This window comes from Suillus plorans (genome assembly GCF_016647745.1).
Source record: "Suillus plorans strain S12 chromosome Unknown HD556scaffold_11, whole genome shotgun sequence".
NCBI classification, from domain to species: domain Eukaryota; kingdom Fungi; phylum Basidiomycota; class Agaricomycetes; order Boletales; family Suillaceae; genus Suillus; species Suillus plorans.
Genome location: NW_024537395.1, coordinates 360,176 through 381,866, shown reverse-complemented (window position 1 = coordinate 381,866; position 21,691 = coordinate 360,176). Strand labels below are relative to the sequence as shown.

Below are 21,691 nucleotides of genomic sequence, written 5' to 3'. Positions count from 1 at the left end.
AATGAGCCGGGAGTTGCATCATCGTGGCGTACGATGGTCGGACAACAATAAGTATTTTTTTTAAGGTTGCAACCGCAGTTTGATCATTCTTTGTCTTGGAGTCAAAGTAAGTTTGTGCGGTGTCATATGGTTTCTCTGGTGAAGTAACGCTGTTCCCGCAGTATATGCCACTTTTTTACTCCCTCTTTAAAATTATCGTAAATGATTGGTCTGAGCGGGCGGCCGTCGTGTGGTCAGGGCACGCGGTACACTCTATTTGGACATGGCACGTTGATAGGCCTTTGCCATCGGTGGGACTGCCGTTAGGATACGGCCGCCAGTCAGTCTTGATTTAGGGTCTGCGTGGTGAAGCGCTTCATCAGGATGAGATTCGGTTGACAGGTTAATAACAATAAAGGAAACAATGGTGCTAACTCTGTAGGCGCTGAGCCATACCCTGGGGGATCATCCGTAAACCTCATCCAATGGTTTCCGTTCACATAGATGTCCGTGAACTGCCGGGTAGCCGAGCTGACAGCAGATAGCCATTAATGGGGTGTCCGTTACTTTTGACGGTTGGATTGAATAATCGCCTAGATTCTGCCAGTAATTTTGAGAAAAGCCTGACTAGTATGTACTGATTGTGTTGCAAACGCTTCGTGCGTTGCTAGTGCTGTAATCGCACGGCCGCGGAGACTGAAGTTGTAAAAACTCAGACCAGTACCATGGAGATCTCGAGAGAGTGCTTAGATGTAAACGTCATGATGATTTACGTACCTTTTTAGGCAGCCCTGAACTCGGCCTCAGCAGGATAAGCGGTTTTGAATTCGATAGCCTTCATAATAATTACGGTGGACTGTGTGTGTCAGGTATTACCCTCAAAACCTAACGTGGGAATCCTGCAAGCCAATGATGAGTCATATGACCATCCGCCGAGACGGGTTGACAGTCACCCTACCCCATTTTCGACTGAATATTAAAAGAGACCATCCGCCGAGATGCAACCGTTGACACTGTCTACCGTTTTCAACTGAATGTAAGTAATCATTCACCGAGTCGGAAGTGTTGTCGCGCCACTGATTTCGATTGAATGGAGGTGACCATCCGCCGAGACGGAAGTGTTGTCGCGCTAACTGTTTTCGATTGAATTGGAAGTGACCATCTGCCGACACGGAAATGTTGTCGCGCTACTGTTTACAACTGAATGGAAGTGTCCATCCACCGAGACGGAAGTATCGTCGCGCTACTGTTTCCTGAATAGAAGTGACCATCCGCCGAGATCCAACTGTTGACAGTGTCTCACAGTCGCGCTACCGTTTTCAACCGAATGGAAGTGACCATCCACCGAGACGGAAGTGTTGTCGCGCCACCGTTTTCGATTGAATGGAAGTGACCATCTGCCGACGCGGAAGTATCGACAGTGCCTCAAAGGTCGGCTACTGCTTTCGACTGAATGGAAGGTGTGCACTGCTCCCCTATGATGCGGTGCTAAGAATTAATTGTACCCCCGATCTGAGAGAGATCCAGCTGAAGCCCACGCCTCGGCAGTTGCGCTGGTCTATTTTCTTCTGAAATGGAAGACAAGGAAGGTCTTTTCCGATAGCAGTTTTCATCGGGTGATATACGCATCGCCCAGACTTGTACGAATAAGTAATAGTAAGCAAGATTCAGACAAAGGTGCCTTGTTCTTCAACTTCTATCAAATTACAGCCCGTGTGTTCCAACGTTACTGATGCAGCGCCAGAATTGTGGCGAGCTGGCGCTGCTTGTGGGAATAGTCAGCTTTGATCAATTTGTCTGATATTGTAGAATTTGTCCCGGGAGTGCTGGCTTGCAGCGTAAAGCAAACTAAGTAGTACATCGGCGGTACCATGACGATATATCTGCGAAAATCAAACCGTCAGTTACAGATGGTGTGACGAAACAGTAGGCGTACAAGTGACGTGAGTTTCATAAATACGTCCAGCTACGTATGCCTGGTCTAGTACTTAATCATGCTTTGTCTCATAAAAGTTTAATCTTTCATCTCCCAGCTAATCCCGCAGCCACATCCACCCTTCGCCTGCGGGTTCTCCGCGATGCGAAACGAGCTCCCTATCAGCTCGGTAGCGAAATCTATTGTAGAGCCGTTGAGAAGTCCGAGGGAGACTGCATCGATATAGATATTTGACGGAATAATGGCAGGATGTGTGAAGTGGCTGCTAATCCGATTAGAGATAACGTAACTTATTGTGTTGTCAACGCACTAGTCTTCCACATTTCGTTCAGAAGCAAGCTCCATTGTATACTGGTAACCGTGACATCCTCCTGACTCCACTGCAATGCGTAGGCCTGCACTGGGAGAGTGTTCCCGCGTAGCTATAGATTGCAGTTGCTTCGGTTCCATTACAGTTCAGAAGACATTAAGAGTTGATGAGAAGCACACGACGCACCTCGGCAGCTCGGTTTGTAAGTTCAAGCTTGATATCCTCTTTGGGTATGATGTCTAAGTCAAGCTCCTGTGCTTTTAGTTCATCTGGAGTTGGAACAGAAGATATTAAGGCGGCGGATTTTGGAACATAAGTGGGTGTTGAGGGGGCTGCATGCACGATTGAGGAGGATGCGAACGACCGCGTCTTGTGCAGGGCGGAGCCAGACTTCCATCTTGTTATCGGCGTTGAGACCATCCCGGAGCGCATATAAATGTCTGCGGCATGTCTCATGCATGTCGACACCAAAAGTCCAAATCTCGGTGTGCTCATCGTCGTTTGTGCGCAGAGGTCGATGATGACCAATTATGATGATGACATGTATTTGGTCATCTACGCTGACCTCACGTGATCGATTATTTAATTAAACTGCTTCATGTACGTATAATACCGTATATGACCGTTTATATGCCGTTATCATAATTTGTGTCATTCTGGCCACGGACTCCATGCTCCGCGTCGGAAACAAGTCCGAACTCTCAGGAGGCTCTTCATCATGATTGCGTGACACTCTTTGAGGTTTGACTTCCAACCCCAACTACACACGCACGAAATGGCGACCGAAAGAGATCCGTTAATCTCGAATGGAACACAAGATCATCGTCCGCCTGGCCCTCGAGACATTTCAAGGTCGACGCGTTATGGAATTTTGGTTGGTCTGTGGTCTGCGACTTTTCTTTCAGTGAGTTTTTTTCATCCAACAGTCTTTCTCTGTTTTCTGATTAGTCGTTAGTCTTTGAACAGTACGTTGAACTTTCTATTCCGACTCATGAGTTGTGTAACTCTCATCAAAACATATCTAGCAACCCTAGTCGCTACCCGTACGACGTCCTGGCTGTTGCATTCATCGGAATACTAATCCGACGGTTCTGTCACAGTGCTACCATCTATCTCCTCTGACTTTAACAAGTCAAATCAAGCTAGCTGGCTTGGAACATCGTGAATACCGGATTCTTCGGCCCGAAATCCTATTTTCTAATACTTTTTCTTAGGTATTTACTTGCGGTCTGTACTTTTACACCTTTATATGGGCGGTTATGCAACATTATGGGGAGACGGGGTGCAAACCAGTTGGCTGTATGTATTGCCGCGCTGGGTACCCTGCTTTGTGGCCTCTCTACGAGCATGGAGCTGTTGGTTGTTGCACGATTTGTACGTTCCTTCATTGATTTCATTTCACTCTTTTGTAACATGTTCCTCCAGCTATCTGGTATGGGAGGTGGTGGTATTTTTACGACCTGCACGTGAGACAAACATCGACCAAACCATTCTATTTATTACTAAACACGACCCATGACGAGTTCAGGATCACTACAAGTGATATGTATTCCATGCGGGTACGTTCTACTCCATCGCCCTCACTGTTATCATTATCTCAGGAACACCTATAGTCAAGAGGGCTTGCGCAAGGGGTACAAAGTGTGTTTGATGGCGTCCGTTTAGTTCCACCACTTTTTGAACCTGGAAATTTACAACTTATATTTAGCTCGGCATGGGTCTAGGAGGACCCATAGGAGGTCTCATAAGTGACCGGTAAGCGCACGCGCCTTATCTTGTTTCCTATCTACCATGAATTCTAGGTTTGGTTGGAGATGGGCGTTCTTGATTCAAATGCCCTTTTTCGTATTGTCACTTGCTCTTACGACCTACAACTTGCGATACGTCACCCCCGTGAGCGCTTGAAAATTTCCTAAAGTTGTCACCGACTCATACTATATTAGGGTAAAAGCGGAAATACCAAGGACGTTTTAAAGAGAATCGATTACGGCGGTATTTTTTCCCTTCTACTCTGTGTGAGTCAATACCATCACGTGTAGATTGTTCTTGATTCCTTGCAGGTTGGATCATGCTTAGTATTCTTGAGTATGAAATACAACGAGGATCTCCCAGTGAGTGATTATTCACATGAAACATCTAGTCGGTTGACCTTGGCCAGTGGTCGAACCGATGGGTATACGTGCCGCTGGCTCTTGCTTGCATTTTCTCCGTAGTTTTTATCTTGGTAGAGTTACTAGTTACCTCGGAGCCTATCATGGCGCCATTCCTCTTGAAACAGAAGGTCCCTGTTCTTGTTGGAGCCAACAACTTTCTTGTGTCATTGTGCAACTTCTCCGTAATGTATTTCTTTCCGATGTGGTTTCAGACAGTGGCCTTGACAAGTGCATCGACTGCGGGTATGTTAATGTTGATTTGTTTCAACATAGTATTAACCGCAATCTGGATTGTGGACAGGCTTGCATCTGATGCCGAATAGTGTATGCATGTCAGCCGGGTCCTTGTTTGCCGGGTTAGTGGATGTGTCGTCGTCATTTTGTTTTTGATTCTCATCAGCCCCAGATGGATGATGCACCGCACTGGGAAGTATAAACTCATCAACCTTATTTTTGGTTTCTTCCCATTCGTCGGCATCACTCTCATCACGTTGTTGCGGAAGGACTCCGGACCACTGCAAATGTGGCTGAGCATTGTGAGCGCCACCTTGTATTCTCTGATTGATGTATGAATAATGCCATATCAGGTCCCACTCGGGTTTGGCAACGCCGTCGTTTTACAGACAAATCTTGGTGTGTAGGATATTGGTAATTGGCTATGCTTTAGGTGGTTAATCATAATGCACACAAATAATTAGTTGCCTTGCTCGCACACCTCCCTGGTGCGTGATTATAGTTCCTGTGCTGAAGTATCTAATGATGTAATATACAATAGAGAGCTCGATGGCCGTCGGAACTGGTTTTGGTCAACTTTTCAGAGGCATAGGTCAGTCGCTCGTACAGTTCCTGGTTATCAAATGTTCACTGTTCCGGTAGGTCAAGTAGGGGGCGTTGCCATTTCGTCGGCGCTATTCCAGTACAAACTTGACTACGAGCTTCGATCAAGAATACATGGTGATGGCGCAGCAGAGGTGAATTGTTACCCTTCAAGCAGTACATCCCCATGCTATATTTTCTTCATTTAGATTGTGAGTCGGATCAGGCACTCAACTACCCTCCTGGGCGAGTTGCCGCCAGATTTGCAGCGCGCAGCAAGAGAGTCATATGCTATCGGTCTCCGTGCTGTGTTCACGCTTGCTGCATGCTCCGCACTGCTAGCGTATTTCGTCCGACTACCTGTACGTTTCTAGCCTGTTTTATTTTTTCGGTTCTCTGTTGATGGTATCACGGCTTAGATTCCTGAGAAGAATTTAGACAGTCCGCCTAAGGAGACTGATACCCAACCCAAGTCCACCAATCCCGGGGCTGAATCAAGAGCTCTGCCTCCTCCCCAATGGTCGCCACGCCGTGGAGAACGGGGGGTGTGAGGACACCCTGCCGTTGCTTTCCAATCACGAGTCCAGTTTTTCCACCCTCGAGCCGACAGAATGTACATCATATGAGGTTAGAAAGCGCTTCGATCGGAGGTTCAGCCAGACAGTGATAACTCACATTAATATCTTTATTCCTTATTCCAAACATAGAGTAGAAGAGTCTTACATTCCCGGATGTCTCCGTGGTTCTGATCCTCGACTTCTCAATGTCCCTTGTACTTCTCCTCATCAATCAAATCACACCCAATCCCGATGTTTCTCCTAATTGTTCATGCAGAACTTGTACCGTGCACTATAACCCGTCTTGAGTCTCGAGCTTCATATTCGTGAGATGGTTTGATAAGGGGGAATGATAAAATATCGAGTGGCGCAGATCTTGATTCGGAAGACAACCATTTAGTACTAGTGCGCCGCTGCACCGAAGGTTGGTTATGGTCGCCGAGAGTTCAGGGAACAAACAGCCTAGCTAATCGTTGGCCGATAGGCCCGACAGATTAAGACCCTGATCCCCGAGGTGGTTCGGAAACGGCTACCTTGCGTTTGCGCTTGATATTGGTACTGTGTCCAGTACCTTGCATTTATAATAATGTGAGGAGAAACAACGCCGGTAAGCAGAGGAAAACGAGCAAGTCAGAAACGATGGTGGTGGGCGGAAGGAAACAAGCAAGTCATTGATAACAATGTACCGAATACTTTTATTCTAGAATATGAGCAACAACACGTACAAAACGAAAAAATTAATGAAACAGGGCTATCTACTGCGATATGAAATGAGCGCGGGATATCATATATCAGCAGTCACATGCGCAATGCGCGTGTACATACCACGTTTGGAGATCTTATCAGGCCTCGAGGTCCGAGAAATCATCCAACTTCTACGACCATAGCTACATTCAAGGGTGATTTGCTGGTAGATTCACCTGTGGATACCGAAAAAAAATCATCGCAACGTTTCCCCAACATCTTCGAGACTTGTTTTGCTTGAGTAGAGAGAGATCGGAGGATCTCGCATTCGTCATCAGACGGCTTGAATGTAGTTGGTGTCGTCTGCAACTTCTGTCAGGTTACCATTCTCTCATTTTCTCCAACTTGACGTCTTCTAACACCAGTAGCTGTTTGCTCTCGACACGAAATGCTTCAAGGAATGATGTGTAGCGCCCGGCCTCTTCAAGCTCCCACGTCGCCGTTGACGCGCAGCCTCGCGGGAAGCCAGCTTCGCTTTGAATGCCTTGTACAGGGCCGCGAGGCTCAATTGTGAGAGGCCTCTCGCGATAATTAAACATGAGAATGAATGAACGATTGTAAGAATTGGAATACCTGTTCAGTTTCTTCGGGAGTGAATTCTGGTTGGCGTACCCTCCCTGTTACACGAGCTGCAAACCGAAGCTCGGGCGGAGAGGGTATGGCTGGCCATTCGTTCCCGTAGGTACTGTCCACGAAGGGAAGCACTCGCAGATGGAGTATCAAAAGGCCTAAAGAATAGGCTCTCTTTCGCATCTGGAGGACTTGGTACTTCATCCGTGAGGGGGAGAGAACTGTGTGGCTCAGTTGGAGTTAGCTCAGAGGTCATTGAATCAGCAGATGAGTCAGAGTTTGTCTGCCTGTACAGAACACGGATTCCGGATGATAAGCTTTTGTATTTGGTGAAGTCAAACGTAGATAAGTCAACAAGAGTTTCATCGATGGATGCTCAATGCCTGATCGAGACCTTAGCCTGGTAGCGGTACCGAAGTCCGATTCGGTCCGGTTCTTGTCCCTCTAGCTGCGAACCACAAACCAGACGCATCAGTCGCGTTCAAGCAAAGAGGGCAAACGTTGAACCGAGCCTAACTCTTATGAACGCGTTCACAAGCGTTCGGTTCGAGTTCAGAACGCGTTCGAACGCCCATTCGCGTTAGTGACTAGGCGCGCATGGATGGAAGGAGGGTCACGATGTAGAAAACGGGTGTTGTCGACTCGTTTGACAAGGAGATTGATATCGGGTGGCACGGGTTTTGATAGACGCGGACAGGTACGCGGCGGCAGCGAGCAGCGGTCGCGTATACCCGTCCCTACGGGTGGGCGTACAGGAAATAGTCAGGGTTCCCGTCGGTCGGACCCTACGAAACATGTGAATGTTTAAAAAAAAGTGCTTTGCAGACCTGTGGAACTGTCCATATAGTACGATGCATAAAAAAACAAATCATGAGACCGAAAGTAGGGAATGAAAGCATGAGACCGGAAGTAGGGAATCATGAGTTTACGAGCTTTGTGCATTCGTGACTCAAGGTGGCGTTCTCCGCGAACAGCTGGGTTATGGTCCGACATAGGGTTTATGTTTTTTTTAGCAGGCTTGTGTATAAAACGTTAGTAGTTAGGGATTGAATCAGCTCACGCTCTTTATTCTGGGCCTGCCAGTTCTCCCGTAGACAGACAGATAGGAAAAAGACAGCCGTTCCTGCGGATTGGGATAAAAAAGGGACGTGGGTAGCACGAGGTATGCCATCTCAGCGAACAAGTACGCAGCATGATGGGATCGCGTGCTTCAAGTTTAAGTTTATGCATATGATAGTAGTCTCTGCAAGAGCGGCCTATCACAAATCTGACGTGACAAACGTCAACAGATATACAAAACCCGTAGGTATGTGAGTCCATACAAAATGAAACATGTGGTAACTCTAGATCTATAACAGTATCTAGAGCAAAGATATGACTCAGTGAAGAAGAAAGAAACACAAGTAAAAAAGAAAGAGAAAGCACTTGCACACATATATGCATATGAAACAGACGCAGCACCTGAAAATGAACACCAAATGAAGCGATCGGAAGTAGGTTTGAAGGTTTGAAATTCCTCCGCATGACATCATCTTAGACTCTTCCTCATTGTATGTCGGCGCTCGCCTTCGACGCAGACGAAGCTCAAAATGACATCTCCGGTGATGGTCAGACCATGCGGGGTTATATGCAGTAGCCCGGGATTTGTTCTCGTTGCTGGTGTGTATGTGGCAACTGGGGCTTGCCTGCTATCGTTGCTCGCCATCTTTGAGAGCAAAATCAATATGTGACAGCAAGGCACTTCCCGCAGTGATTCTCACCAATGCTGATCCTTCATGGAACGTCCATTTATACGATTGCCCATTTAGTGCTGTGAATGTTCTTGACCTAGACAGAAGGGAAAAATAAGACGACTGCGGAGGATTAAAAGGAAGAAAAAAAAATCATACGAGCTGAAAAAACTGCTTTTGTTGACATATATCTCGTGTCCGTGTACGACAGCTGTCCCAGGTCTACCAGAGTGCCACACTACTCTTCCAATCTCCACTTCACTCTGCCCACCGCCGACCTTCTTGACGGTAGTCGTAAATGAGCTAAGATATGTGTCGATGCGATACACGGCGCGACCCTCTGGGGATAATAAAGCAGTGTTAAACGGACTGTCCGTAAGAAGAGAATAGTTCATGATTGGGACGGTTCTACAGCGTGTTTAGTTTGGTGCGCTGTACTTATCGGTGTGTGCAGAGTCTGAAGAGCGTGTGGCGAGAGAAGCTCTAATTCTGCCACGGTGGGCGCCAGCTGTTTCCGTGCGCACGGGCACGACATGTAGCGTTGAATTTTTAGGATTTTCGTTCATGAGAGCTGGGGAACGATATGATAGCTGACATGAGTGCTAAGAACAACGTTGATGAACCCATCAAGTCCACATCTACTCGTGTTGCGACGCGTGCAAAGGCGGTGTGCTAGTGACACTGTGATTGGATAGCATCCCTTGGGAATCGATCATGCTTCGAAAGAACCATTTCGGCTCGGTTCGGCTTGTATTTCGGGATTGACCGTCGTACCTGTTCTCGTTGAAGATCAAGTTCACAAAGAACTGTCAAGTACGCTGAGCCTTGCATTGATTCTTGTAATAATGTTTGTTCCCCGAGTCTTGATCGTTCATTAAAATTTTGTTATACAACACATCCAGCATATATATAAAAACTAACACAGCTCCATAAATCAAGGTCTTGCGGTCAAACGTTCAACTGAGAAGGCAAGACTCCACGTAAGTACTAATAACAACAAGAGAACGTGAATGCACATACCAGACCTCTTCAGCAGTGGTAGTCATTGATAATCTGCTCCGCTTGTATGCGCGAGGCGCTTCCGAACTTGGAGGCAGCCGACGCATAGGCTTCCCTACAGCATGGACCCTGTTCAACAAGATACCAGCGATGACCTTGCACCGGGTCTCGCGCTCCTGTGCGGCCCGCTGTGCAGTTCGCTGACGAACTAGGACGTCGATTGGGTTTGAGCCGGGGAGTCTGACGGTGTATGATTGTGAAGCGAGGTGAGTGCGCTGGGGAACGGGTCGTTGTGGTATGGGCAGGGCGCATTCATTTGAATCATTAAATGGGTTTTCTGAGGGGAAAGGGATAGCTTGTGGTGCGATAGCACGAGGTGGTGGTGGAGGTGGGACACGACGGGCTATAGGGAAGGATGGGAGACGACGAGAGCTTGAACTAGGGAGTGATACGGGCGCTATGCGCCAAGAGGCGGTTCTGGCGAATCCTGGATGGATTTTATTGATTGGGGAGCCTTCAATTACGACGCCAGCGTTCGATGAGAAAGTAGTGTAGGACGGTACGCCTGCGAAAGTGCCGTGGATTGAATGAATACTGTGAGTTGGGACGGACATCTCGTTTGAGGCAGGTATCGTTTACTAGGAGGGATACAAATACTAGTAGTATTATGAGGGACGTCTGAATCAGCTGAGGTACTGAAGAATTTATAACCGTATTTGTTGTAGCGTGATCAACCATTTCTCACAAGTAACAGCCTCCTTAACGTTGTACTATCCAAATCAAGAACACAATGATTTTGCGACGAATTTCACCCATCACCTCTTTGTTTTTCTCATTCCTTTTGTTCCCAGTTCACGTCCAAGTCCAATTATATAGTTGCTACTGATAATTCAAAGGGACTCTTGTGTTGCTTTATCAATGGGCTCGCGTTGGATACTACGGCGGACCCGAGGCTATGTTCCATCATAGGCTGATCCAGAATCTTATCGGCAGTGTGGGCCAGGTCATCAACTTCTATCAAACGCTATAGACGAATCTGGATTTGTATCAGTCACATGTCGCGTGTCCCGCAGCAGAATCTAGCTTGATACGGGAAGCTTCTATTGCTTTCGCGGAGAGGAGTATGTATGTCCGAGCCTATCTATATCCCTCCAGCGAGTTCTAGCGAATTTCAATACTCCAACAGCAGGCACCCTTGTTAGGCAATCTCCACTTCGATCAGATACCTTGAGCTTTATCCCCTAGATAGCACCATTCTTCGACCCCACGCACCGTGCTTTCTATTCTCGACTAGTTCCTTCGCCGAGGTTGGATGGCAAAGTGACGTACACCTGATCAAGGAGCCTCTCTTGATAACATGGCCCTAGCTCCCCGATAAGAGTGCTTCGTTGTTGCTCCACACACCTGAGAATCCGTGAGTAGAAGCCCGTCGTCTTCCAGACTTGCATAGGGTCGTCCCCTGATTCTCAATCGCGTTCTTGATTGTAGCAGCTGTCCTACCGACAAGACCACTACGAATGATGTTTGGCAGGGATCTCATAGTTGTTTGCGGGTGAGATTTCAACTCAAGGTAGCAAGTCTGACTGTAAAGCCAGGATATCTGCCATCTATGCTTCTACACAAAGTAGAGTTACCCGCGGATCCGTCGTTGGAACTTTGCAAATCAGGGCCCTACTATAGGCCTGGACAAGTGCTCGCGTGGGGATTCTCTATCCCTGATGCTTCTTCTGCGCGTGTCTAATAAACCAGCAAGTTGAAATGTAGGCCCCATCTTCCCGCTCCTCTCTTCTCAGCTCTCACAAGTACGAATTTTTTCGGCTCACTCACCATTCCTATCTTTATCTTGGTCTGTGTCCTTGGGCACCAATTAGCTTCAGCCTGACCCAGCGCTTTACTCACCGTTCTGGCAGTCGATGACAGACTGTTGACAGCTGGATGCCAGATTCGGACCTTTACGCACATGGCACCATGCATCATCGCAAATTAATTCTTTTACGTGATCCTTTATTTTCAATATTTCTTGGTTTTCGATCCCATCTAGCCTTTTCTTTGAATCAGAGCTGATCGATCGATCTTCATTTCAGCTCTTCGCTCCACAATCGGCCCCATGTAAGTGCGCGATTTCCTTCCTCACAAAGTACTCTCATTCTCATTAAAATGAACAGATTGAACCAATGTACCCTTCAGCGTTGGTTACATCTGGGTTGTATTCCCTTCGCACAACCGCCTCCTCGGCTCCACATATTAGTGCAGCTTTGCGAGCTGGTGGTGTTCTCTCTCCGAAGATACTGGTAAACAGGTGAGTCATCTGCCCGTCCTTCCACTATGTAGTCCTGACGTCATCTTCCTGGGTCTTCATATATACTAGCTATTACTGTTGAATATGAGACTTCTGCATCGTCGCCTGACTATGTAGATCTCATGTTCACATGTACAAGCTGCTAGTGTCCTTTCTCCTGCTGGAAGTGCAACTGTGTAACAGCTTCAGTGCATTGTGCTCTGCTCTGCATGACAGTGAGTACTCATCTTTCATCACAATTACTTTGATCCTTCAAGTTGGCAATATCAACTTGACGAGCTTCGTTTCATACCCGTCCACCGAGATCGTCAGTTCCGGGCCAACGGATCCTAATGTACTGGCGAGCATGTGAACATTCCGTCATATCTTTGAACTTGCGTTAAACCGACTTTAGGTCGTCATGCATTTCCGAGACAATCAACGACTATTCCCATTGAGCCCGGGATCTATGTAGCTCGAGATGGTCAGAGTCATTCTACCTGTCCGACTACATATTTCAGGGGCTCCTGGTGATCTCTCTCCGGAAACACAAACCGCACACAAGCTCTCGCATGTTTCGGCCTCCTTTGCTTGTCAGTGTTTTCTCCATCATTTCCTGCCAGCTTTAACCTATATCCGCCCTCCAAGATCATGAACTCGCAACTCCAAACTGATGGGTACAAAGGCGCTGGCAGGTGAACATTCCGTCATATCTTTGAGCTTGCGTTGAACCGACTCTAGCCATGTCGTTAGGTCGTCATGCATTTCCGAGACAATCAACAACCCCATTGAGCGCGGGATCTATGTAGCCGGACAGGTGTCATCTTTCTACCTGTCCGACTACATATATCAGAAGCTGCTGGTGTTCTCTCTCCGGAAACATAAACCGTATAAAAGCTCCCACATTTTTCGACCTCCTTTGCTTGTCGGTGTTTTTTCTCTACTTTTTCCTGCTAGTTTTAACCCATATTCGCCCTCCAAGATCGTCAACTCGCAACTCCAAACTTATGGGTTGAACTGATCCTGATTATCATCCCTAGGTCTTTGTGCATTCCTATTCCCAGGTATGTGATGAGAACCACCCTTGGATCTTCGTAGATGTCAGGGATCTATTTCTGCCCATCTGTGTAGATCCCACACTCCCGTTCAATACAACCCTGTAGATGTTCTCACACATTTCATCCGTCGCAAGTACCCAAGTGCTTAATCCAGGTGTGTTATCCAAGGTCGTCCACTATTTCTAGCCATGGCTATGGGACTGTTATCTTCTAACTACTTGACCCGTAGATCTTGTTCTCTCTTTGGCAATGTATCTTCTGCAGTTGCGATATCCGAGTCCAGCAAGTATGACACGCAGTGTCCTTAACACCGATAATTTACGTTCTCTGTGAAAGAGAAAGGCCTTTATCGTTATTGGGGAGCTAGTCATTGATCACTGATTCCACCGCTTCACTCGATGGTGTTCGACCTGGCTGCCAGTCATGCTTGAGAAGCGGAACCGGTGCTCATTCTGACGGTGATGCCAAGTCTGACGAATAGACGGGGAGCTCGAGTGCATTCACTTTTAGTACCCTCTTGCTCGAGTTATCAGCTGACACGTCGTCAAATTGACAGCAGTGCAGGGTTCCTGAGATCAGCCTGTCACGACCTGTTACAACCGGCTGGTTCTTTCCATTTCGGGCTTACAAAGCTGTGTATATATCAAACAGCACCTTCCACATAAACACCGTTTCCTGCAAAGTTGTCAACTGCGCACCCTAGTGCACGCGCACACCTACCTAAAAGGTAAGTATCCATTTTGATACAAACAACATCCCATCTGAACACATCATGGACTCCCAGATAACTCTCGTTGACACCGATCCTGATTCCGAACTCGCTCCTCCAGATCCGGCATTTGGTGCAACGACAATACTGGACTTTGACAGCAATATTAATGCGAGGAGATTGACGAATGCCACGGTGCGGGGACAAAACCACATACGATACTCTGTTGGAACTGTCAGGACTGGTCTGGCGGGGATGAGCCGCAAGACCATTTTCAGCCAGGGAGAGAGGATACTGGCAACGGTGCAGCGCAGGAATATCATCCCGGATGTGTTGACGCTGGGCGGCGAAACTATGAGGCTTGGTGGCTGGCTGAAGACGCCTATATTCTCATCGCTGTAAGTTGCATCTGACGAGCTTTTGCACATGGTGGACGAGTTACAACATCTGATGATCTAGTCCTGCGTCGTTCCGCGAGGGGAGAGAGACGTACCTCTGGAAGAAAGGCCGGGACGGCAGAATCGATGTGGGTTTAGGGCGATCTAAATAAATGTGCACGAGATTTGACGTGTTTTTTTTCAACAGCTGTACAAAGGAAGCGGTGCTGATACTAGTACAATCGCTCGTTTCTATCCCTCTGATTTCGCTGTGACGCGCGATCGGAGAAGGATAACGTATCGCGCTCACTTGGACCTACGAGCCGAAGCTGATCTCATACGCGAAAAGGTGTTCATATCATGTGTGCTGATCGTGCAGAAGAGGAAGAATGCAAAGGTGAAGGAGCAGGACTTGGTGTCGGTTAATAGTAATGAACTTGGACTGATTTTTTTCTACGCGATTGCTCCGGTTCTTGGGTTTTGACTCGACGAAACTTGTTTGAAGCGCTACCATTTATTTATTACCTGTTGTTCATATACGAAACTTTTGCTGCAGTCCAACTTCAGTCTTAAAATAAATGTAACCTACCAAGTCAACTGCACCGACTCCTGTGATGAATTTACCGACAAATATATACTTAGCATATAGAGAAGTCACGGCAATCAACCACTTCCCATGCTGAATCAAAAGTCTGAACTCATGTTAATCACGTGGGTGAATTCCTGTATTGCTTCGGTACGAAAAAAGATACTCCCTACATGCTCATGTACTGAGAACTCCAGTGCTATCGCAGCAGCTGCGCAACCCTTTTTCTCATCGCTCGCTTGCCCAATCGCCTCTCAAGCATTTTATGCACCTCCTCATTCCCAGAAAAGGGGGTCAGACCCTCATCCGCGTTCCAGGGCGGAGATACTGAGCGTGTGCGGTGAACGTCCGATAGAGCACCATTCAGTACCTCTTTCCCATTCAGTGCCGAATCCCCATGCGGCGTGTAAAATGGGGGTGGCGATTCACTTTCGCGCTTGATGTGCATGGCACGAGGAGGTTCTCGGAGTGAGAACTCATGCCGGTTAGCCTCATCGAGTTGCTCTGCATCAGCAGATGCAGGCTCGGGTTCATTTTCGCCGTCGTACTCGAGATTATCCTGATCTTGAAGGTCCTCCGATGAAGATTCAGATTCATGCCGTACCCGCAGCCCATTTGGTAAACGCCGCTCTAGCAAAGTTTGCTGCAAGGATGGTCGGTGACGAGAGCTGCGAGGCGGTTCGTCGTCGCTACTATCGCTCTCCCTGTTCTCCTTCGAAGCTCTCCTGGCTCTATGCGCTCCCCGCTCCCTCCGCTTGAGTGCGGCTTCAATCCAGCTCTCAGAAGCATGGCGCATGCCCCTCACATACTTCTCAGTCTCTTCTAAGCTTTTGACGCGCTTGTAAACCTCAAGCACGACGTCTGGTGAGTATCCGTGTGCGGCGGCGATACCTGATAGCAAGGATTTGAATCCGACGGAGGCGGACAGGGGTAAGTCGACGGGTGTTATGGATGTAAGTGGAATTGATGGTGTCGTACGCCCAGACGTGATAACGTAGCTAGAGAGGTGAGCTGGGATGGCCGATGGTGTGGAATGGACGGCGAGAGAGTGGCGGAGAGGTAAATGAGAAGCCGAACTATTGGCTCTAGAATGGGGCATTCGGTAAGTCGAGGTTGATAGAGTGCGAAGGTCCATGTGTGGCAGGTCATAGCCACCAGCTGTCTCTCTGGTAGCAGTGGTTAGTTTTAAAGGTCCGGCGGCAGGTTGGGCCATAACTGATGCTTGGCCCATAAGAGGAGTTGAAGATCGTTGATATTCTGGCTTGCGTGCTGCCGTAGATGTTGATGCAGTCGGTCCTCGTCCTACCTCTTTCTCTTTGCCTTTCTTTCCCCGAACGGGAGGCCAAGTCGTCATCAGTTTCTCCTCAGAACGACTACCAAGTCGCACACGACCTAGCCGATCAGTAAGCGCCGTTGTAAAGTGCCCTTCTATCACTTTTGGGAGAACTTTCGCCTTCGAAGGAGTAGGACGATCGTTTGTTGGCGAGAGCGAGGCGAAGATGGGAGAAACGGACTTGTGCTTCAAGACTCGTTTGAGCACTGGTGGCGGCTTTGGGGTGACTACCTGCTGTGAAGATGAGGCAAGAGGCTGAGAACTTGGTGGGAGCTGGGACGAGATTGGTGGCAGGGTCCTGACAGGAGAATTGACTTGGGACGACAGGACCGGCAGGGTATCCGAGCGAGAAGGGGGCGGCGAAGGACTATTGAACGTGTTTGCTGGTTTCGGGGAAGGCGGAGGCACGTCTGACACAGCTTCTGATGGTCCCTGATAAGGGGGAGAACTACGAGCTTGGTCGCTTGGTCCAACGGCGGGAGTTTCGTGTGTCCCATTGGTCTTGATCAAGGGCGAGCGACTACTCACAGTAACTGGCTGGTCTTTCTCCAGTCTGGCTCGCTTTACTTTCCGATGCTCAGAAACTTCTTCACCGCCAGCCCGTTTTTTCCCTTTTCCGGTCTTCATCGAGCGGTCCCTCGCAGCTTCTTCGTCGGGAGGCGGAGACTGAGGCTCCTTCCCTGTTTGCTTCTCCATGTTCATTCCCTTTTTCTTCTGATATTTGAGTATTCTCCTGTCAAATTCCTCCATATTGTTCCTGTATCGGGTCTGCCAGGACTGCCATGTGTGCGTCCTGGACCAGTTCCATTTGTTATCGACCTATATTAGCGTTAGAATTTGATTCACGAGAGAAACATGAGAGAAACTCACATTTTCCACAAGGCGCTTGTACAAAACGTTTCCGCTTCTGTTTTGCTTACTAGGATTGTATGTCGCAATATATTTCATGAGGAGGGTGTCCTCGTCTGACGTGTAGCCCACACGAGTACTAGGAGAAGCATGGTAAGTCAGCAGCATTAATTATGCAAATACAAGTACAAACCCTTTTGCTGCGACTTGTGACATGTTTGCGGTTCAGTATATGCATATGTAATATCACTAGATCAAATTTGAGGTGAACGATGCATTGGAAGCAGGCGCGTCTGGTACGTGACGCGTCAAAATCACGCGGGATAATGTCACGTCACGCCCTCCATGACAGTAGGCGCCGGCCACTGCAATTCCTTCGACGCACTAAGCCTAAACAACACACCAACGCTCGTTGAATTTGAATGATGGTAAGGAGCTCAAAGCTGCGCATCGCGTTTATTCACCCTGACTTGGGAATCGGTGTGTATTTAATGGCAAATTCGAATATGGCGCTCAACTCACACTATGACACGTAGGAGGAGCCGAAAGGCTGGTTGTAGATGCTGCATTGGGTTTACAATCCCTGGGTCACTCTGTTGATATATATACCTCTCACCATGACCAGCACCACTGTTTTGAAGAGACAAGAGACGGTACGTCAGGAAATACTTGTTCGGTGACTGCGTCACCATTATACAGCTCTCATTTACAGGAAGATTGCGCGTCCATCATGTGATTCCACCGCTACCTCGGTCTATACAGGGAAAGTTTCATATCATGTTTGCACATGCAAGGCAGCTACATCTCACCATGCACCTCATGTGCACGTCAGCGCATCAATACGACGTCTTCTTTGTCGATCAACTCTCTACTTGCATACCGTTCCTCCGAATGTTGTGCGGGAAGCGCGTCGTTTTCTACTGCCACTTTCCGGATAAGCTTCTTGCGAACGGTGCATATGTAGAGGACCGGCCGCGGAAGAATGTCAATATCCTGAAATGCATCTATCGCTTCCCAATGGATTGGTTAGAGGAAGTGACTACGAGTATGTGTATCACCGCTTGTCCGGAATTCACATTTACCGGAGACCTAGCACAGGCTGACCTGATTCTCGCGAACTCAAAATTTACTGCACGAGTAACCAAGTCGCACTTTTCTTCCCTTAGACACCAGTTGAAAGTCGTCTATCCTGGAATTAATATCGCAGCCTATATTTCACCAATCGACCCATCAGATTCTGATATCCTTCAGGTTGCCTCGTGAGTGTATTTTCTTTCTTTTTTCGTGCATAGACCATTCAAACACTCTCGGTGAAGACAACGGCGAACATTACTGTCCCTCAACCGGTTTGAGATGAAGAAGAATGCTGCTTTGGCAATAGAAGCATTCGCGATACTGCGGAACAAGGATCCGAAAACATCAGACGTGAGGCTGGTTCTTGCTGGTTGGTTAGGTAAAAGCCATTGTACAAGATCGTCGCTAACCATCTTCCAGGTGGCTATGATCCTCGTCTAGAGGATAACATACGCACGCTGAAATCTCTCATCGAACTGGCACAGTTCAGTGGTCTGACTTACAACATCGTCACCCCGTCGCAGTCCCGCGTGGCAGTACCGTCGTTCCCGAAGATAACCTCGAATGAGCCGGATATATTGTTCCTCTTAAACTTTACCACCGCTCAGCGTTCAGGTTTACTACAGGCTCAATCTACGCTTGCTCTGTTATATACCCCAGCTAACGAACATTTCGGAATTGGACCAGTGGAAGGCATGATATGCGGCCTGCCAATACTTGCTTGCGACAGCGGTGGCCCCACAGAGACTATCGTCGACCAGCCAGCAGATCAGAGGACCGGATGGCTCTACCGTCCCCAGCCATCAGTGTGGGCTCAAGCATTGGAGGAAATTTGTAATCTCTCAGAGACAGATAGAAAGGCGCTCTCGCAGAGAGCTCGGGACCGTGCACAGCAGATGTTTGGAATGGAGGCGATGGCGAAATCCCTCGAGGGAGTTTTGGAAGAAGCGGTATCTATGGGACCGGTGTCAAGAACGGGGATGTGGCTCGTGATGCTTGCAGTTCTGGGTTTACTAGTGGCTTTGTTCTTTCGGTATGGATCATTTTCAGGGTAGCTCTTTGATTGCGAACGGACAGGACCGTTTTTTGCAGTTTATTCGATAGGTCAGGATCCTATCAAAAGTTGCGCATAATGGCAAAGTCTTTGAACCACGTGTACTGTTGCTTGGGAGTAGCCCAGCCGTCTCCGTGTCCGCCGAAGAAAGTGCTGAAGAAAAGCCCAACAAAACCCACCGCCGGTTCATCGCTGGAATCACTGGTACTATTACTCAAGACAGAGATCCTGTCAGCGACGAGGATCGTCGGCGCTTCTCGTGCTGTATGTATGACGGATGATTGAGAAGCCACGGCTTCTTGCGCTGTGGCCGTCACTGCCAGAATTCCCAGCAAACCACCTTGTGTTTGTTGTGGAGTTGGCGGCGTCAAAGACTTGGAAGTGGTTTTTGATTTTGACTTCTTTTTCTGCTGAGGTGCGTCGCGATAAAATATGTCTGTCCGGTTGATCACCCGCATCCCGTTAACGAATAAAGCAAACGCTCCATCCTGCTTTCCAGGCGTGTTGAGCATGACGTCCTGGCGCAATGTTGTCCAATTGCCTGTGCCGTAGTGGAACGATCCCCTTCCGATTGAGAGCCCGTACTCGGCATCGCAGACTGACTGGGGATCCGAGCATAACGCATTTGTTTGCTTCCTCTTTGGAGCGTACTGTGAACAGGTCAGCCCTTTAAAAACATTATGAGTGAATCGACAAACTAGATACAGTTCGCCGGCACCGTCTTGCCTCCACATCAGTCGTGTGCTAAAGCAGTCTTCGGCAGCAGCTCCCCCGGAACAACCTGTATGGCCACCGTACAGACCCGGCAGCTTTCCACCCTTCACCCAGTCGAAATCTGCAGGAAAGTAGACGCTGTATTCCATTGTGACATTTTTGGCATCGCTTAGGTTCAATGGCGACGCATAAAACTCCGCCCCACCTGGGGATTTGCTGGAAGGATTGACGGAGTATGCTGGGTAAACAAGCTGTAAGGCTGCGGTGAAGTCTGTAACGTCATGTATATTTGTTGTGCTCTGTGACTCGATTATATCCTGGGCATACACAGATCCTCCTGGTACAATGGCGAGTGCAGAGACACTGTCGATGATGGCGACATTCTTCTTCCCACTGGGAAAGTGAGTGACATTAAACGCAGATAAGTCTTTCATGTCCGGAGGAGTCGCCCATGCCGTCCGATCGCCCCATGGCGTGCTGGTGCTGGTCACAGTGGTCGTTGCAGTCACTGTCTCGACGACTGTAGTCGTAGACTTGGGAGTGATTGCAATCGTAGTTGTCACGACATCGGTGGCTACGATTGTATTGGCTTTTGTGATGGCAGCTTGTGAAGAGATCAAAAGGTAGGTTGTGCCGACAGAGGTAGATGTTGACGCGGGACTGTAGAAAGAGGAAGGAGGGATGACCGCAGAGGCCAGCTGGGCAGTTGTGGCCGTGCTGACACCCCCAGGGTTTGCAGGTGCAGTCAAAACAGTCGGTATAGCTAACGCTATCATAAAAGGCAGAACCATTAATGCCATCCTGCCGAGAGAATATCACTTTTGTAGAGAAGCATGCACACAACGTGCGCCATGCAGACATGTGCAAACGAGATTCAATTTGAATCTGGCAGTCCAGAACAAGATCGGTGAGTTCATGAGCAGACGAAATTCAAATGGTACTAGTCTGAACCTTCGCAGGCACAGAAAGACGAGTGAAATTGTCATTCAGACTGTCCTTCTTCTGATCATCGAAACATTTTCAAATGGAATAATGTTCTCCAGGACACACGCGCCTCCACGGACATCTGTAATGGTGATTTAACCAATCGCTGAACCAACGCTGATTATTACCTAGACTTAGTTGTCGGTGAAATTTTTTTGCAGTCCAGTTTTATGTCCAGTTGGGGTAATCTACCCCATGCCGGACAGCATAATCTAATCTAAAGGGCACCTGCGCCCTATGTCATACCGCTGAATTCGCAAATGCCCTAGTACATTGCGCAAAAATCCCTCAGGAGGTCGGCTCATCGCTCCAGCTCCAACATCAAGCACAGTATAAATTCGACGCAGTTGAATCACAAAAGCCTCAGATACGACTACCTCCTTTGCAGTGGGTGGCCCTCTTGCACTACATCATGCGCACATCACTGAAATCGACATATAGCTCTTCTAGGACTTGCCATAGTGACAACTCTGCGTATATCACACAATTAAATGTTTCCTGGTGGGTATTTTCCTAGTACCCACAACCATCACTGAAGCATAGTCATAGCAGGTACTATGAAGCCTATTCAGTTCGTCTACCTCGCCATCTTTGTCCCTGTCGCTTGGGTGATTGCAGTTCTTGCCATCCTTATCGCCATCGCCGGGGTGAACGCAGTTCCCACCAATGACATCCGAACCTGCGGGAGTATTTGCTACAATTCTCAACCCAGCTGCCCACCACAGTCGACAGCTACTATTGTGGGTCACTGCTGGACCTGCTGCACTCAAAATGAGCGCCTGGATTGAGTTCCAAAGTATTGCCATTAAATGTGTAAAGATAGTATGAAATGTACCACCTGTAACCACTTTGAAATCGAGCGAAATTGTCGTCATTGTCAT

At 48.2% G+C, this 21,691-nt stretch overlaps 12 protein-coding genes across 12 annotated transcripts; 4 read left to right on the top strand and 8 right to left on the bottom strand.

Annotated features, from left to right (window-relative positions):
- Nucleotides 1-1,745: 1,745 nt before the first annotated feature.
- On the bottom strand, nt 1,746-2,820 carry HD556DRAFT_122041 (uncharacterized protein). The gene is made up of 4 exons (XM_041296792.1): nt 2,412-2,820; nt 2,226-2,353; nt 1,916-2,177; nt 1,746-1,862 (listed from the first exon to the last, which is right to left on the bottom strand). Exons 1-3 carry the CDS (start codon nt 2,718-2,720, stop codon nt 1,994-1,996), a joined length of 621 nt encoding a protein of 206 aa, XP_041163727.1. The 5' UTR covers nt 2,721-2,820; the 3' UTR covers nt 1,746-1,862; nt 1,916-1,993.
- Nucleotides 2,821-3,000: 180 nt separating this feature from the next.
- On the top strand, nt 3,001-5,745 carry HD556DRAFT_1439721 (major facilitator superfamily domain-containing protein; the record flags this gene model as incomplete). Its single annotated transcript, XM_041306000.1, has 21 exons — nt 3,001-3,129; nt 3,181-3,190; nt 3,251-3,268; nt 3,326-3,386; nt 3,440-3,599; nt 3,651-3,691; nt 3,754-3,784; nt 3,839-3,880; nt 3,934-3,980; nt 4,028-4,118; nt 4,169-4,240; nt 4,286-4,336; nt 4,384-4,621; nt 4,680-4,734; nt 4,785-4,914; nt 4,966-5,011; nt 5,077-5,100; nt 5,154-5,204; nt 5,255-5,349; nt 5,404-5,556; nt 5,614-5,745. The coding sequence occupies 21 exons, from the start codon at nt 3,001-3,003 to the stop codon at nt 5,743-5,745; spliced, it is 1,677 nt and encodes a 558-aa protein (XP_041163726.1).
- A 981-nt stretch (nt 5,746-6,726) lies between these two features.
- Nucleotides 6,727-7,569, bottom strand: HD556DRAFT_122209 (uncharacterized protein). The gene is made up of 2 exons (XM_041296828.1): nt 7,069-7,569; nt 6,727-7,016 (listed from the first exon to the last, which is right to left on the bottom strand). The coding sequence occupies exons 1-2, from the start codon at nt 7,267-7,269 to the stop codon at nt 6,816-6,818; spliced, it is 402 nt and encodes a 133-aa protein (XP_041163725.1). The 5' UTR covers nt 7,270-7,569; the 3' UTR covers nt 6,727-6,815.
- A 433-nt stretch (nt 7,570-8,002) lies between these two features.
- HD556DRAFT_121358 (uncharacterized protein) lies at nt 8,003-8,803 on the bottom strand. The gene has a single exon (XM_041296620.1). It carries the CDS (start codon nt 8,587-8,589, stop codon nt 8,131-8,133), a length of 459 nt encoding a protein of 152 aa, XP_041163724.1. The 5' UTR covers nt 8,590-8,803; the 3' UTR covers nt 8,003-8,130.
- HD556DRAFT_122179 (uncharacterized protein) lies at nt 8,228-9,470 on the bottom strand. Its single transcript, XM_041296818.1, has 3 exons — nt 8,955-9,470; nt 8,826-8,892; nt 8,228-8,770 (listed from the first exon to the last, which is right to left on the bottom strand). Exons 1-3 carry the CDS (start codon nt 9,188-9,190, stop codon nt 8,594-8,596), a joined length of 480 nt encoding a protein of 159 aa, XP_041163723.1. The 5' UTR covers nt 9,191-9,470; the 3' UTR covers nt 8,228-8,593.
- On the bottom strand, nt 9,442-10,553 carry HD556DRAFT_121841 (uncharacterized protein). The gene is made up of 3 exons (XM_041296743.1): nt 9,816-10,553; nt 9,717-9,755; nt 9,442-9,657 (listed from the first exon to the last, which is right to left on the bottom strand). Exons 1-2 carry the CDS (start codon nt 10,406-10,408, stop codon nt 9,752-9,754), a joined length of 597 nt encoding a protein of 198 aa, XP_041163722.1. The 5' UTR covers nt 10,409-10,553; the 3' UTR covers nt 9,442-9,657; nt 9,717-9,751.
- A 1,589-nt stretch (nt 10,554-12,142) lies between these two features.
- Nucleotides 12,143-12,555, top strand: HD556DRAFT_1346965 (uncharacterized protein). Its single transcript, XM_041302264.1, has 2 exons — nt 12,143-12,441; nt 12,488-12,555. Exons 1-2 carry the CDS (start codon nt 12,224-12,226, stop codon nt 12,528-12,530), a joined length of 261 nt encoding a protein of 86 aa, XP_041163721.1. The 5' UTR covers nt 12,143-12,223; the 3' UTR covers nt 12,531-12,555.
- Nucleotides 12,556-13,902: 1,347 nt separating this feature from the next.
- On the top strand, nt 13,903-14,891 carry HD556DRAFT_1457809 (uncharacterized protein; the record flags this gene model as incomplete). Its single annotated transcript, XM_041308165.1, has 3 exons — nt 13,903-14,237; nt 14,299-14,365; nt 14,425-14,891. The coding sequence occupies 3 exons, from the start codon at nt 13,903-13,905 to the stop codon at nt 14,698-14,700; spliced, it is 678 nt and encodes a 225-aa protein (XP_041163720.1). The 3' UTR covers nt 14,701-14,891.
- A 32-nt stretch (nt 14,892-14,923) lies between these two features.
- On the bottom strand, nt 14,924-17,268 carry HD556DRAFT_1534523 (uncharacterized protein). The gene is made up of 3 exons (XM_041309570.1): nt 17,178-17,268; nt 17,006-17,123; nt 14,924-16,954 (listed from the first exon to the last, which is right to left on the bottom strand). The coding sequence occupies exons 1-3, from the start codon at nt 17,198-17,200 to the stop codon at nt 15,002-15,004; spliced, it is 2,094 nt and encodes a 697-aa protein (XP_041163719.1). The 5' UTR covers nt 17,201-17,268; the 3' UTR covers nt 14,924-15,001.
- Nucleotides 17,269-17,409: 141 nt separating this feature from the next.
- On the top strand, nt 17,410-19,337 carry HD556DRAFT_1457801 (glycosyltransferase family 4 protein; the record flags this gene model as incomplete). The annotated part of the gene is made up of 6 exons (XM_041308164.1): nt 17,410-17,464; nt 17,521-17,641; nt 17,701-18,029; nt 18,078-18,243; nt 18,301-18,428; nt 18,479-19,337. 6 exons carry the CDS (start codon nt 17,410-17,412, stop codon nt 19,111-19,113), a joined length of 1,434 nt encoding a protein of 477 aa, XP_041163718.1. The 3' UTR covers nt 19,114-19,337.
- On the bottom strand, nt 19,175-20,260 carry HD556DRAFT_1231583 (polysaccharide lyase family 14 protein; the record flags this gene model as incomplete). The annotated part of the gene is made up of 3 exons (XM_041297441.1): nt 19,175-19,265; nt 19,488-19,762; nt 19,811-20,260. 3 exons carry the CDS (start codon nt 20,258-20,260, stop codon nt 19,175-19,177), a joined length of 816 nt encoding a protein of 271 aa, XP_041163717.1.
- A 670-nt stretch (nt 20,261-20,930) lies between these two features.
- On the bottom strand, nt 20,931-21,671 carry HD556DRAFT_1346943 (uncharacterized protein). The gene is made up of 3 exons (XM_041302263.1): nt 21,360-21,671; nt 21,252-21,311; nt 20,931-21,197 (listed from the first exon to the last, which is right to left on the bottom strand). Exons 1-2 carry the CDS (start codon nt 21,614-21,616, stop codon nt 21,290-21,292), a joined length of 279 nt encoding a protein of 92 aa, XP_041163716.1. The 5' UTR covers nt 21,617-21,671; the 3' UTR covers nt 20,931-21,197; nt 21,252-21,289.
- Between the last annotated feature and the right edge of the window lie 20 nt (nt 21,672-21,691).

Excerpts from the sequence above, each read along its gene's own strand:
- HD556DRAFT_122041 (XM_041296792.1), bottom strand. The coding sequence starts at position 2,720 with ATGAGCACACCGAGATTTGGACTTTTGGTGTCGACATGCATGAGACAT. Across the intron at positions 2,354-2,411 it reads TTACAAACCGAGCTGCCGAG|CAACTGCAATCTATAGCTAC; the intron begins GTGCGTCGTGTG and ends ATGGAACCGAAG. Across the intron at positions 2,178-2,225 it reads GAACGAAATGTGGAAGACTA|CCACTTCACACATCCTGCCA; the intron begins GTGCGTTGACAA and ends TCGGATTAGCAG.
- HD556DRAFT_122209 (XM_041296828.1), bottom strand. The coding sequence starts at position 7,269 with ATGAAGTACCAAGTCCTCCAGATGCGAAAGAGAGCCTATTCTTTAGGC. Across the intron at positions 7,017-7,068 it reads CTCCCGAAGAAACTGAACAG|AGGCCTCTCACAATTGAGCC; the intron begins GTATTCCAATTC and ends AATTATCGCGAG.
- HD556DRAFT_121358 (XM_041296620.1), bottom strand. The coding sequence starts at position 8,589 with ATGCGGAGGAATTTCAAACCTTCAAACCTACTTCCGATCGCTTCATTT.
- HD556DRAFT_122179 (XM_041296818.1), bottom strand. The coding sequence starts at position 9,190 with ATGAACTATTCTCTTCTTACGGACAGTCCGTTTAACACTGCTTTATTA. Across the intron at positions 8,893-8,954 it reads AAAAGCAGTTTTTTCAGCTC|GTCAAGAACATTCACAGCAC; the intron begins GTATGATTTTTT and ends CCTTCTGTCTAG. Across the intron at positions 8,771-8,825 it reads TCCATGAAGGATCAGCATTG|ATGGCGAGCAACGATAGCAG; the intron begins GTGAGAATCACT and ends TTGCTCTCAAAG.
- HD556DRAFT_121841 (XM_041296743.1), bottom strand. The coding sequence starts at position 10,408 with ATGTCCGTCCCAACTCACAGTATTCATTCAATCCACGGCACTTTCGCA.
- HD556DRAFT_1346965 (XM_041302264.1), top strand. The coding sequence starts at position 12,224 with ATGTACAAGCTGCTAGTGTCCTTTCTCCTGCTGGAAGTGCAACTGTGT. Across the intron at positions 12,442-12,487 it reads CCTAATGTACTGGCGAGCAT|GTCGTCATGCATTTCCGAGA; the intron begins GTGAACATTCCG and ends AACCGACTTTAG.
- HD556DRAFT_1534523 (XM_041309570.1), bottom strand. The coding sequence starts at position 17,200 with ATGTCACAAGTCGCAGCAAAAGG. Across the intron at positions 17,124-17,177 it reads TCACAAGTCGCAGCAAAAGG|TACTCGTGTGGGCTACACGT; the intron begins GTTTGTACTTGT and ends TGCTTCTCCTAG. Across the intron at positions 16,955-17,005 it reads ACAAGCGCCTTGTGGAAAAT|GTCGATAACAAATGGAACTG; the intron begins GTGAGTTTCTCT and ends ACGCTAATATAG.
- HD556DRAFT_1346943 (XM_041302263.1), bottom strand. The coding sequence starts at position 21,616 with ATGGCAATACTTTGGAACTCAATCCAGGCGCTCATTTTGAGTGCAGCA. Across the intron at positions 21,312-21,359 it reads AATAGGCTTCATAGTACCTG|CAGGAAACATTTAATTGTGT; the intron begins CTATGACTATGC and ends GAAAATACCCAC.